We start from the raw sequence: 15107 nt of genomic DNA on the forward strand, positions 1-15107 counted from the left end.
CTGACAATTTGAAAATTTTTTCTTTGCTTTTATGGAGGGGTGTGTGTGTGTGTGTGTGTGTGTGTGGTACTGGGACCATCGTGATTATCCTGCTCCTGGACATTTTATCTTGCAAAACAGAAATTCTGTGCCTACTGAAAAATAATACCTTATTTCCCTCTTCTCCAGTCCTCTGGTAACCACGATCTACTTTATGTTTCTGTGAACATGACTATTCTAGGCACCTCATGTAAGTGGACTCATACTACATTTATCCTTTTCTCACCAGCTTATTTCATTTAGCACAATATCTTCATGGTTAATCCATACTATAGCATATGTCAGAATTCCTTCCTTTCTAGGCCTGAATAGCATTCAGTTATAGGTATGTACTTTGTGATATCTAGCATTATTCATGGATGGATGGACACTTGAATTGGTTCCACATTTTGGCTATTGTAAGTAATGATCCTACAAACATGGTTTCCACATCAGGAATACAGCTTTGTATCATTATTTTTATCCATTGCAGAATATTCCTTAGTGTGGCTATATAGAACTTCTGGACCTTCAGATAAGAGTTAATTATTCTTTTTACATGTATTTATTTTAAAAAGTTGGAAAGGACCTTCATCATAATGTTGGAATTGGTTGATCTCTGGGAAGTAGCATTAGAAATGGCTTTGTTTTCTTGCTTTATCTACATGGTCTAATTGACCTCCTTTGTTCCACCAGTTTCACTCTGGCGAGTCTGTCAAAAAAATTGTTCTTTGTAAGTGAAAGAAAAAAACAAAACAAAACAAAACAACCCAGTATTTGCTTGAAGTGATTCATGTCACTGTTAATGTTCCAGTATTGATAGAGGAATCCTTGGGTAGAGTTCATGTGAGGTTAGATTATTACCTAGGCATAAAGATTATCATAATATGTCCCTGTGAGAGAGAGTGTCCATGAGGGCCTGGGTTTCCAGCAGGTGGTTACTTAGGCCAAGGATCGCTGGGCTTTTCGGTGAAACACCACAAAGTGTGCTAGGATTTGTAAGCCATGTGGCATGTGCTGCTACTGCTCAGTGTGGCTTTTATGGAGCAGAAGCAGCTGTACATGAATGGATGTGGTCACATTTGGGCCGGCATATTGCACATTGATGAGGCCTGGGGAAGCCGGGCAGGTGAAGTGGTAGGTCAGGGCATTTATTCAGACTCCCCTTTAATGTCATTTGAAAATGTATTTAAATGGAAGCGTGTCACCAGTATTAATCTGCCTTGTAGTTGGTCCTTTCCAAAGATTTCTTGGCTGTAAGATGGAAATTAAATGTAGGTAATAACACTCTACAAATGCTCCAGAATCAGTTGACTTGCTCATTCTCATGGGCCTTCAAGGCACATTTTTTACTGTGTTTGTCTTATGTTCTTTTCCAGAAGAAGAAAATGTGATTGCCGTTCCTTTGGGAAGTCGAAGTGTGAGGATCACGGTGAAAGGACCTGCCCATCTCAGTGAGTAGAATGTAATCTTCACCTTTTTTATTTCCTAAAATCTATGTGGCAACCAAGAAAGAAACAAAAAACCCCAGCACAAAGCTTTTTCCTTAGTGTATGGTAGGTAGATAAACATGAGTCTCAGGGATTTTTGCCTGCTCTGCTGAACTAGTCTGCATTACTAGGAAATCATCAATATACTGAATTTTTCTGTGCTCATACCCCAATGGAAAATATACTGATGAGATCAGTCCCCTCATGGGAGATGAGAAATCAAGTTGTATGTGAAATAAACTGTTTTTACAGTGAGAGCAAAGAAGGATGCAGGCATTTTCTGGAAATGTCAGCAGTTTGCAATGATAGTCTCTTTGGCCAAAGTCAGGTGGCTTCTCCTCTGTATTATTTTTTCTGATGTCTTAGAATGAACTGAAAAGGCCAAAAGTTTTCTCCCAAGTTGTCTTTGTAGCCTCAGGCAGGATTTTTTTAGGTGTATTTAGAAGAAAGCAGGTCTCTGCCTACCTGGCCTGCCCGTGAAGAAGCTTAGGGATTTAGCCAACATGGCCCATAAAAACTACAAAGCACCATGACTACTGTAAAGACACATGGTCAGTGTCTAATGAATCAAAGTGCTATACATTTTCCTTCTTTTTTCTAGGCCATTATCTTTGATATTTAAATCATTAAAATTTGTTAAAGCCCGAAGAACCTTGCATTTTGGTATCTTTCACACACGTGTTTGTATCTTTGTGAAAATAAAAGTAACAAATTATTTAAAAGCCATTTCTTGCCTTTATGTGAATTATGCCTAAATTTTTGAACACAATGATTAACATGTTTATAAGCATCAATCCCCGGTGCAAAAAAAAAATGTTTATAGGCATATAATGATTTCTTTATTCAAGGTTTTCACTGTAATGAATGAAACATCAAAACCCTTTTCTGTAAATAGTTAGAAAACCTACAGCTTCTGATGGGATTTCTTCCTTCTTGAAAACATAAAGCTGACTTTTGGTGACAAAGTCATTCAGATCCAAATTTTTTAATCATTTCATTAATACTGTTGTGAAATATAGTTTGGGTTAAAAAAAACAAAATGCTAAATATTCAGTAGCATTGCTGATACTGGCCATCAAGTGAAAACAACCCAAATGTCCATCAACTGTTCAACAAATCAGTGAAATATTAAATATGTGGAATATTATTTGGCTATGAAAAGGGATAAAATGCTGATATAAGCTACAACATAGACAGTCCTTGAAAACATTATGCTTAATTGAATGAGGCCAGTCACAAAAAGTTACACATTATATGATTCCATTTACTAGCATCATCCAAATCAGGCAAAGGTACAGAAATGGAAAATGGATGGATAATTGCCTGCTTCTTATGGGATCTCTCTTGGTAGTGACAAAAAATGTTTTATGTTTAGACCATAACAGTGGCTTCACTTTTTAAATATGCTGGGTATGTATGTTAAGTAACATATTTCTTTCTCATTGAGTTTATTGGTATATTTTATGTATACAGTACAGTTACATTCATCATTGGGATCTTGTACCTTTACATGACAGGTCTTGATTCTCATTTTTTCCCCTTATCCCTGCCCTCCCTTCACCCACTCCTCCCTTCCCTATTTACAAACACTTTATTTACATTTTTTCATTTTCTCATTTTTTTTCTTCTCCCTTATTACCTTTCCTCTATCCTTCCCACTTCCCCTAAACCTTTAGCCCTTTTCTTCCTATTTCACACTGTCAATTATATCATTAGGATCTTATGTGCCATTATAGTTTTTCACACCAGAGAAACTATTTGGTATTTACACATGTGTGACTTATTCATTTCACTTAGGAGTATATCCTCAATATGTATCCATTTTCCTATGAATGAATCTAATTTCTTATTCTTTATGGCTGAGTAGTATTCCATTTTATAGAAAAAATATATCTTCTTTATCCAGTCTCCAACTGATGGGCAAATGGGCTGTTTCCAAGTTTTAGCTATTACAAACTGTGCCGCTACAAACATAGGTGTGCATATATCACTGGGATATGATTCTTTTAATTCTTTGGAAAGATACCCAGCAGAGGGATGGCTGGGTCAAATGGAGCCTCTAGTCCCAGCTCTTTGAGGTATCTCCATATTGATTTGCATAGTGGTTGCACCAGTCTGCACTCCCACCAACCATGAAGAAGGGTTCCTTTCTCCCCACAACCCCGCCAACATCTGTTGTTGTTCGATTTCTTGATAGCAGCCATTCTTTCTGGATGTTGTAGTATCATTGTAGGAATCTCAGTGCTGTTTTAATCTGCATCTCTTGAATGGCTAGTGATGTGGAACATTTTTTCATATATTTACTTGATGCTTTTACTTCTTTGTCTGAGAAATGCCTGTTCATTTCAGATGCCCATTTTTTTCTCATTAAATTTATTGGTACATTTTAGTTATACATTACAGTTACATTCATTATTGGGATCTTGTACCTTTACATGTAAAGGTTCAAGGCAGTTCTTTTTTTCCCCCCTCATTGAGTTTATTGGTACATTTTAGGTATACAGTACAGTTACATTCATTATTGGGATCTTGTACATTTACATGACAGGTCTTGGTTCTCATTTTTTCCTCTTGTCCCTGCTCTCCCTTCACCCGTCCTCCCTCTCCTTATACAAATATTTCATCTCTATTTTTTCACTTTCTCATATTTGTCCCCTTATTAGCTTTCCCCTACTCTTCTCACTTTCCCTACACCTTTCGCCCCTTTCTTCATATTTCACATTGTCATTTATATCATTAGAATCTTTTGTACTATTATAGTTTATTCACACCAAAGAAACTATTTGGTATTTACACATGTGTGATTTTTTTCACTTAGGAGTATATCCTCAATATGTATCCATTTTTCTATGAATGACTCTAATTTCTCATTCTTTATGGCTGAGTAATATTCCATTTAATAGAAAAACCACATTTTCTTTATCCAGTTTCCAACTGATGGGCAAATGGGCTGTTTCCAAATTTTAGCTATTACAAACTGTGCCACTACAAACATAGGTGTGCATATATCACTGGGATATGATTCTTTTAATTCTTTGGAAAGATACCCAGCAGAGGGATGGCTGGGTCAAATGGAGCCTCTAGTCCCAGCTCTTTGAGGTATCTCCATATTGATTTCCACAGTGGTTGCACCAGTCTGCACTCCCACCAACAATGCAGAAGGGTTCCTTTCTCCCCACAACCCCGCCAACATCTGTTGTTGTTTGATTTCTTGATAGCAGCCACTCTTTGTGGGGTGATGTGGAATCTCAGTGTTGTTTTCATCTGCATCTCTCGAATGACCAGTGATGTGGAACATTTTTTCATATATTTAATTGCTGCTTTTACTTCTTTGAGAAATGTCTGTTTATTTCAGATGCCCATTTTTGAAACAGGTCTTTATATTTGGGGGTACTGATTGCTTTGAGTTTTTTATATATTCTAGATAATAGTCCTTTGTCTGAGGAGCAGCTGGTAGTACTTATAGGTTTTCATTTAGTCCTGTTGATGGTTTCTTTTGCAGTGCAGAAGCTTTTTAATAAGATGAGATCCCATTTTTGTTGATTCTTTCTGCTAGTTTCCATGCTACTGAGGATTTGTTCATAAATTCTTTTCTTATGCCAATGTCTTCAAGAGTTCTGCCCTAACTTATCTTCCAGCAAGTTTAGTGTTTTCTGTTTTAATATTTAGATCTTTAATCCACTTTGATTTTAATTTAGTGCATGGTGAAAGATAAGGGTCCAGTTTTAATCTTTGGCAGGTTGAGATCCAGTTTTTCCAACACCATTTATTAAAGAGGCTATCTTGCCTCCAGTGAGGATGGTCAGCTACTTTGTCAAAGACGATGTAGCTGAGTACATCTGGATTTGCTTTTGTGTCTGCCAATCTGTTCCACTGATCCTCAGACCTGTTTCATTGCCAGTACTATGCTGTTTTTATCACAGTGGCTTTGTAGTATAGTTTCACATTGGGGATTGTGATACCCGCTGCCATGTCTCTGTTGCCTAGGATGGCTTTTGCTATTCTAGGTCTCTTATGGTTCCAAATGAATTTTTGGATTCTTCTTTCTAGTTCTGTGAAGTATAGTGTTGGAATTTCAATCGGCATTGCATTGAATCTGTATATCAGTTTTGGTAGTATGGCCATTTTCACTATGTTGGTTCTTCCTACCCAGGAGCACGGGATATCTTTCCATTTTCTTATATCCTCTTCGATCTCTTTTTTCAGAGTGCTGTATTTTTCGGTTTAGTGGTCTTTTGTGTCTTTTGTTAGATTGATTCCTAGATACTTCATTTTTTTGGATGCTATTGTGAAAGGAATTGTTTCCCTAATTTCTCTCTCAGTGAGTCTGTTATTTGTGTACAAGAAGGTTATTGATTTTTTAGTGTTGGCCTTGTATCCAGCTACTCTGCTAAAAATGTCAATTAAGTCTAGAAGTCTTTTTTTGGGGGATTTTCAATGTAGAGTATCACGTTGTCAGCAAATAATGACAGTTTAACTTCTTCCTTTCCTATCTTTATTGCTTTAATTTCTTTCTCTTCTCTAATTGCTGTGGCTAATGTTTCCAGAACTATATTGAAGAGGAGTGGTGATAGTGGGAATCCTTGTTTTGTTCCTGAATTTAATGTGAAGGTTTTCAGTTTTTGGCCATTTAATATGATGTTGGCTATTGGTATTTCATAGATAGCCTTTATTAAGTTGAGATATAGACCGTCTACTCCAATTTTTTGCAGGGTTTTTATCATGAATGGGTGTTGAATTTTGTCAAATGCTTTTTCTGTATCTATCAAGAGGATCATATGGTTTTTGTCCTTGACTCTGTTAATATAGTGTATTACATTTATTGACTTCTGTATGTTGAACCATCCTTGCATCCCTGGAATAAATCTTACTTGGTCAGGATGTATGATCTTCTTGACAACCCTACGTATTCTGTTTGCTAGTATCGTATTCAGGATTTTTTGCATCTATATTCATTAAGGAGATTGGCCTGTAGTTCTCTGTTTTAGTTTGGTCTTTCCCTGGTTTGGGAATCAAAGTGATACCTGCTTCCAGGAATGAATTTGGAAGTATTGCTTCCCTTTCAATTTCATTGAAAACTTTAAAGAATAGTGGCGGTAGTTCTTCTCTAAATGTCTTGTAATGTTCAGCAGTGAATCCATGAGGACCTGGGCTTTTTTGTGTTGGTAAACTTTTGATTACATTTTCAATGTCACTGATTGTAATTGGGATGTTTAAAATGTTTTTATCTCCTTTGTTCAACTTTGGTAATTTATAAGTATCTAGAAATCTGTGCAATTCTTCTGTGTTTTCCATTTTATTAAAATACAGGTTCTCAAAGTAGGTATTGATGATCCTCTGGATTTCTGTTGGATCTTTTGTAACTTCCCCTTTTTCATTCCTAGTTGCATGGATCTGAGCCTTTTCTTTCCTTTTTTGGATAAGGTTAGCTAAGGGTTTATCGATTTTATTTATTCTTGTAAAAACCAACTCTTCAATTTATTTATTTTTTGTATCATTTTCTTAGTTTCCATTGCATTGATATTTACTCTAATCGTTGTAATTTCCTGTCTTGTATGAGCTTTGGGTTTTTGTTGCTCTTCTTTTTCTAGGAGCCTAGGATTCATCATTAGCTTGTTTATTTGAGCTCACTGTGTTTTCCTAGTGTGACCATTCACTGCTATGAAATTTCCATGTAGAACTGCTTTCATTGTGTCCCATAGATTCCTATATGTTTTATTGGTATTACTATTCATTTGTAAAAACTGTCTGATTTGTTCTTTAATTTCCTCTGTGACCCATTGATTGTTCAGGAGAGGGTTGTTCAATTTCCATGTGTTTGTGAAGTTCCCATGGTTTTTAAACTGTTGATCTTCAGCTTGATTGCACTATGATCTGATAATATACAGGGGATAACTTTGATTCCTTTGCAATTATTCAAACCTATTCTGTGAGCTAGTATATGATCTATCTTGGATAATGACCTATCTGCCGCCAAAAAGAATGTATATTCTGATTTTGTGGAGTGGAACACTCTGTAGACATCTGTTAAGTCCATATGTTCAAAAGCTTGGTTCAGTTCTAGTATTTCGTTGATTTTTTGTCTAGGTATCTGTCTATTTGTGATAGTGGGATATTTAGATCCCCCACTACAATTGTATTTGTGCTTATTTGGTTTTTCATGTTACTTAATATTTGTTTTATATAGTTGGGGGCATTAATATTTGGGGCATATATGTTTATGATTGTCTTCTCTTCCTCTTGAATTGTTCCTTTTACAAAAGTGTAGTGGCCTTCTTTGTCTTTCTTAATCAGTTTTGGTTTGAAATTTACTTTGTCTGCAAATAAGATTGCTACCCCTGCTTTTTCTGGATTCCTATTATATGGAGAACTGTTTTCCATCCTTTCACTTTCAGTCTATGGGCTTCTTTTTGCACTGTGTGTTTCTTGTATACAACATATTGTTGGATTTTGCTTCTTAATCCATTCTGCCAGTCTGTTTCTCTTGATTGGTGAATTGAGACCATTGACATTGATGGTTATAACTGATATGTACTGACTTATTATTGTCAAGTTATTGTCCTTTTGTTGATTCTTTTTAAGTTTCCCCCCTCTCCCTTTACATTCTTGCCTTGCCCATTTGATTTGCTCTTTTGGGTCTTGTAGTGTTGTGACCTTCATTGTCTTTCTCTAGGAGATTGTTTAGAATTTCTTGTAGTGCTGGTTTGGTATTCATGAAGTTTCTCAGGTGTTCTTTTTCATGGAAGTATCTTATTTCCCTATCCATTTTGAAAGAGAGTTTTACAGGATACATCAGTCTAGATTGGAGGGTTTTTTTTCTTTTAGGACTTGCAATACCTCACTCCAGGCTCTCCTTAACTTGAGGGTTTGTGTTGAAAGTCTGCTGTGATTCTGATGGGCTTTCCTTTGCATGTGATTTGTTTCTTTTCTCTAACTGCTTGAAGTATTTTGTTCTTTTGTTGGGTTTCTGGGATCTTTATTATTGTATGTCTAGGTATAAATTTTTTTTTCCATGGTTAGTTGGAGTCCTATGTGCCTTACTTATCTATATGTCAAATTCTTCCCCTCTGTTTGGGAAGTTTTCTGTCATTAATCTGTGAACAGCTTTTTAAAGTCATTTGTATTTTCTCCTGCTACTTCATGGATTCCTATCAGTGTTATGTTATTATTCTTTACATCATCTAGGAGTTGTTGGATTGATTTCTCATGATCCCTTACCAATTTTAAGAGACCTCTCTTTTCACGGTCACACTGTAATCCTCTCTTCTATATCTGAAATTCTATCTTCACATTCATTTATCCTGCTGCAAAAACTTTCAATAGAGTTTTTAATCTCCTGGATATCTGTTTGAATCTGTTTCGTGGATTCCATTTCTTTCCTATGTTGGGCATTCATGGTTTCCATTTCTTTCTTATGCTGGGCCTTCATGGCTTCTATCATGGTCATGAGCTCATCTATTTTTCTTGACAGTTTCTGTTCTAGAGTCTCTAATCATGTCTTTCATTGTGCTCACCATCTCTGTAGTTATCTGGGAAATTATTTCTGTTTTGAATTTTTCTAAAGCATGATTAATCTGTTTTGTTACTTCCTGTGCTATGAGTTCATGGTGTCCTGGTGGTTATCTGTCAGACTTTTCAACCTCATTTGCCCTATAGTTTGCGGTTGGTGAGCTGGAAGTCTGTCTTTGTGTCTTGCTTGTTTCCTCATTTTTATTTTTGTTGTTGGATTGTCCTTCATTTAATTCCTGGGCTATTACTTAAATCTTCCTGATATAGTTGCACTTTAGCTTTTGAGTCTCTACTGACTCATAGACATTCTCATTTTCAAAATATCAGAAAGGAGAACTCATTAAATCAATCACAACCCTTTACCCCAATTGATAAAATCAGCAACACAATAGGATCAAGTGCAACTTACAAATTGACCACTTGTGGTAGTCATTACTCTATCACCTTTAAACCATGTGAATTAAATCAAAATCAAGGAGCAGCCCAAAATATGTATACAGTGAATAAACTCTTCAATATAGCATCTTTACCCTTTAGAATGGGTGCTTAGACAGAGTTAGGAGGAGAGGAATAGATAAGTAAAAGAATTGGAGAAAGTTTCAAGTGAAGCCAGAGGACACAGGATGACCACACAAACTTTAGGAAACTGTTGAAGACAAGAGGAAAAGACAGAGTGCAAGAATAAGGACAAGAATATAACGACTTAACAGTCTCAGGGGCTCACTTTCCTTTGAAACTGTTGACCTTTGAGTGAAGGAAAATGAGAAAAGAAAAGAAAGAAAGAAGAAAAAACAATAGAAGAAATCTGTGTTAGGGCAGGAACAGGAACAGATAGGGAGATGAAGAAAAATATGGCGGAGCATGAGACTGAGTTAGACAAGGGAAACAAATAAATAAAGAATGCAGAGTGGAATGAGGAAAAGAAAGAAGCAGCCATGTGCAGAATTAAGTCCTTTAGTCTCAGCTAGCCAATGGCAGACCCCTGAGATTCAGGCTGAATTCGAGCTGCAAGGCCCAAATTGAGCTCCCTGACCTCCTGCAGGGTTGAACTCTTCAAGGTTCTACTACAGGTTCCCTCTGCCTTTTCTCTGAAGATATTCAAAGTTCTGATGGAAGGCAGTGATCTCTCCAACTCACCAACTATGGAGATCTGATGTGACTTTATTGCAGTTGTTAACTTTTGTTCTATCTTCTGGAGCTCAGAAAAATGAGCGTTATGAGCACCTGTGCTTTTGCAGAGTGGATCCGAGAACTGGCACAATCAGGAGGCTGGTTGGCTTGAGGCAGGCCAGGTGAGGATGGGATCCCTGCAAGGTGGCTGTCCCAGACCTCCACCTTCCACCTTTTGCTGGTTGCAAGCCAGGTCTAGGATGGGGCAAGGGAATAATCTTCCCCTGCTTTTTAAAAGAGATCCCTCTTTTCATGGTCACTGACTGCCATCCTGACTTCTATATTTGATATCCCATTTTCAGATTGGCTCAGTCTGTTATGTATACATTCAATAGAGTTTTTAGTGTCCTGGATATCTGTTTTTGTTTCACAAATTCCATTTCTTTCCTATGTTGGACATTCATGGTTTCCATTTGTTTCCTATGCTAGGCCTTCATGACTTCTACCATGGTCCTGAGCTCATGTATTTTTTTAATCTGTTTTTTGTTCTAGAGTCTGTAATCATGTTTTTCATTCTGCTCACCATCTCTGTAGTTATCTCAGAAATTATTTCTGTTTTGAATTTTTCTAGAGCCTCATTCATCTATTTTGCTACTTACTGTGCTATCAGTTCAGCATGTCCCGGTGATGGATTATCAGACTTTTCTACCTCATTTCCCCCAGAATTTTCCTTTGTTGAACTGACAGCCTGTGTTTGTGCTTGTGCATTACTTGAATGTCTTCTCATTTATATTTTTGTTGTTGTTATTGTCTTTAATTCCTGGGTTAATATTTCAGTCTTCCTGTTATAGCTTGTCTTTAGGTTTTGAGTCTTTAATGACTCTGAGACACTCTCATTATCATAATACTGGGAAGGATAACTGATTAGATCAATCATAACACCTTAGCCCAAGTGATGACAATTTGTGGTCGTTATTAATCTTTAAATACAAATCGAGTCTGGAGCTCATAACAATGGCATCTGTGACCCCCTGTGCCTCTGTGGTGTGAATCCAGGTACTAGCCCTGCCAGGAGGCCAGAAGCGCATGGGGTGAGTTTGGGGTGTGGGTAGCGTAGCCTGCAAGCTCAGGCTGCTGAACCTCTTGCCATTCCTCTGATGAGACCTGGGGGGTGGGGCTGGGGTAGCTGGCAAGCTCCAGGAGGCTGCACCTCTCACCATTCCTCTCTTTTAAACATGTTAAAATGCAATGACTAGACCTGATATCCTAATGTTCCTAAAGGCAATTCCCCAAAATTCAGATTCAGAAATTGTTTTTAAGTTGTAAAAGCAGAATAAGCAAACAATAAACAGACAACCAAGTAAAGGTGAATACTTTGAGGCAAAAATCATTTATGTGGATAGGTACTGGCATATTAAACACAACTTTGTAGTCAAGACTGGAACTCTTCCAAGAACAGGGCTCGGATATGTTCCCATTCCTCCAGAAATGACAGATCTGTTGCTTGGAATATTTCTTCTGAACAGCCTCACAATTGGCTCTGGAAGTGTTTCTAAAAGTTGTCCTTCTCTAGTGATGAATAGAACTGGATTTATCTACAAAGGATTTAGTTTACATTTCTGAATAAATAAATACAGAAGAGGCTTTATTTTCTTGATTTATACAACCATACTTTACATTTTTAGTTGTAAAAATGACGTTTCTGAAATCCAGTTTATTTTGCAGTAATAAATCATTCTTTTAAGATCTATATTAACTACAGTACTCCAAAGACTGCATTATTCAGAAGAATACCTGGTGACGTTAATTCCAATCTCTTTGTTGTGGGATGGAATTTAACTATAGAGGGTCCAGCTAACATTCTGCGCACAGCAGTTTAAATGCTGAATCTGTAGTCCTGTTCCAAGCCTGGCCACTTTATGTAAGGAGCGCCAACCCCAGATAGTCCAGTAATTCACCCCTTCAAAAATGAAAGCAATAAGAGGATCTCTGCAAGAAAAATCTTATTGTAGCAAAACTTCAGCATTAGATACATTTGACTAGCAATAAAATTGAGAAACCAAGATGCCACGTGTCACATTGTAGTATATGAACATATACTATAAGAATATAGTTCTCTTGTAGGTAAAAGTTTGATGTGTTTATAACTACATTTGTTGTGCTAAGCCTTCATCATATATTTACCTAACAGTACTTTTGTGGCCTTCAGAATTTAAACAGATCCCTTGGCAATGGTTACAGAACTCTCTTTTGGAAGAAGTCCAAACTGATACTTCTCAATTGCAAGCCCTTCAGCCAGAAGTCTTTGGAAGCATTTGTTACCTTTTTTACCTATCATGTCTTTTTAAAATTAAGTATGGATTAAAACATTTAAAGGCATCATTACAGGCTTGAAGATTTGAGGAGAGAAGGCCCTGATTTCTGATTCTATTTTTCACTCTGTTTGAGGCTTCCTCTCTTATGTCCATCCCTCCACTCTTCCTCCCCTCTGCTCAGAATAAGCCTGGAGAGAAGTCAGGTGGGCAGTGGGTGACAAGAGAGAGGCTCATATCCTCGCCCTTAAAGGTGGTGGGGTGCTTACAAGCCTCCTGGGGTCTCCCATGCCTCAGCCACCTGCTGAAGAAGCCAAAGGGTTGTTGTAAGTGCTGAGACAAGTTCACCTGTGCCGATCTCATGAACCCCAAATCACACACAGGGGAGGAGATAGAAATGAGTAAAAACTTCATCAAGGCATTGAGAAGTCAGTACAGCATTTGGAGTATTGAATGAAAAAAGCATGGCCTTCATTTCTTCCATGTAGGAGGCCTTCCATGTAAGAAGCAGCAATTTGTCTCCAGTATAAATGGCAGCCTTTGAAGAACTGTGTTGGTCTCCTCCTCACTATAGTCTGGCACAGTGGCCTTTTCAGCCCAAATTATCATTGTTTGTGGACAGACACAGCACCTTCAAATCAGTCTGCCCTCCTCTGTCACCTGCTGTGTACTCAGCTCCTTGCTCATGTAGCTGGGGTCTGAGCACCTGCTTTCCACCCCTCGGCTATGCAGCCATGTTTGTTCTATAGAGATCTGGAAGCCTTTTGAAATAATTAGGGGGAAATGATATTTTTACAATAAACATATAGTTCAAGGGTAAAGAAGTGTGTGATAGGTAACTTGAAAATTGTCTTTGCTATTTCTGTTTTTATATCCTTGTCACTGAAAATCATTTTTTCCATGAAGGAAGAAGACATTTCCTTTATTTTTATTAATGTTTTTGATGAATAATAGTTACATTCATTTTTAGAAATTGGTAATATTGATATCACATCTTGGTCTTTTCAGTCCTTTTACGTACACCTCTTTGCCCTCCCTCCTTTCTCTGATCCTCTTCCCCATCTCCAAAAAGTCTGCCTCTGTGTTTTCTACCATCTCTCCTTTATTCTACTCTATGTGTATTTGGGTTTCTTATATAATGTAGGAGAAACCCTGCACATTTAACTTCCTGTGTCTGACTTGCTTCACTTAACATTATGATCTCAAGATTCATTTTCCTGCATATGACTTGATTTCATTCTTCTTTATGGTTGGATTGTGTATATGTACCACATTTTCTTTATCGATTCATCTGTTAGTGGACAAATAGGCTGCTTTCAGAGCTTAGATAATTTGAATTACCCTGCTTTAACATCAGTATGTCTGAATCACTATAGTGTATCTTTAATTCTTCCAGGAGTATACCTAAAAGAGGTATAGCTGGTTCAAACAGAATTTCTGTTTTTAGTTTTTTGAGAAATCTCCATATAGAATTCCATACTGATTTTACTAACTTATATTCCCAACTAAAACTATAGAAGGGTTTCTTTATTCCCATATCTTCTCCGCCATTTGTTACTCTGTGTGTGTATGTGTGTTTGTGTGTGTGTGTGTGTGTTTGATGAAACACATTCTCATTGGAATGAGATGGAATCTCAAAATTGTTTTGATTTGCATTTTTCTAATGGCCAAAGATGCTGAACATTTTTTCATGTACTTATTGGCCATTTGTATTTTTTCCAAACCTTAATACTGTTGAAATAGTGGAACAGGCTTGACATTTAAAACAGGACACCAAACCAAACTAACAGAAACACTGGCCTTTAGTTAGGAGATATTGCAACAGGTCTTTTCCTCCCAGATTCCTATGTCCCCCACCCCAACCCTTCACCCCAGGGAAACTTGGAAAGCTGTGCTCCAGAAGAAGGAACAATGGTAAAACAATTACCACCCCGCCACAGCCTCAGAATCCATAGCACACCACTCAAACATAATCAAGTCATTTCAGGCTATATCTCATTCTAGAATCTTGGTGTTTCACAAGCTTCCATGAGAATCGTTTGTGTCCAGTTTCGTTCTGTTTTGATATTGCCTTACTGCTTGTTGTTTTTCTCCTTTACTTTAATAGACCGGATCCCTCCAGTGTGGGGCTTGCTTGCTATCTCTAGCTCCCAATCTTGTTTTTTACTGACAACACACTTTATAACACTCGGTTTTATATCTTCATTGGAGCTAGGAAATGAATTTAATCTTGCACTTTCCAAAAAATCTGCGGTCTTGGAGAGCAGGGCCAAAGTGGTTGGGGTTTTGTGTGCCTGAGAGTAGCCAACGTTATTCTTCGACCACTAATGACTCCTCCAGATCAAGCATCTCAGGGCCAGCCCTTAAATGTTCCCAGAAAAGTTCCCAGCCTGCTTGTCAGGGATAATCAAGGATGTCTCCTGATGCCTGGGATGCAGTCTGTCTGGTGCACTTGGATTCCCACACCTGTGCCTTGGCAGAGAAAACCCAGCAAATGAGAAGAGCCAGGGCCCAGCAGCCCATGGGTAGGGGGCTCCCTGTGCAGGCCCATCTTGTGTTTTATCAACTTTCCATTTGTAGGTTTGAAGCCAGACAGAGTTTTGATTCTGTTGTGTTCTTTGCTTGAGGCTGCTGCAGTGCCACTGAGTGATCTCTCATGGGAGAGCTG

At 37.7% G+C, this 15107-nt stretch overlaps 1 protein-coding gene across 1 annotated transcript in view; it reads left to right on the forward strand.

The window, feature by feature from the left end:
• Positions 1–15107, forward strand: part of Adamtsl3 (ADAMTS like 3) — a 353079-nt gene that overhangs the window by 171162 nt on the left and 166810 nt on the right. The window contains exon 7 of the mRNA XM_010621186.3: positions 1398–1472. Within this exon, the coding sequence (XP_010619488.1) occupies positions 1398–1472 (75 nt within the window). The remainder of the gene's footprint in view (positions 1–1397; positions 1473–15107) is intronic.

Source organism: Fukomys damarensis, unplaced genomic scaffold, assembly GCF_012274545.1.
Source record: "Fukomys damarensis isolate Sample0158 unplaced genomic scaffold, DMR_v1.0_HiC HiC_scaffold_7, whole genome shotgun sequence".
Classification (NCBI taxonomy): domain Eukaryota; kingdom Metazoa; phylum Chordata; class Mammalia; order Rodentia; family Bathyergidae; genus Fukomys; species Fukomys damarensis.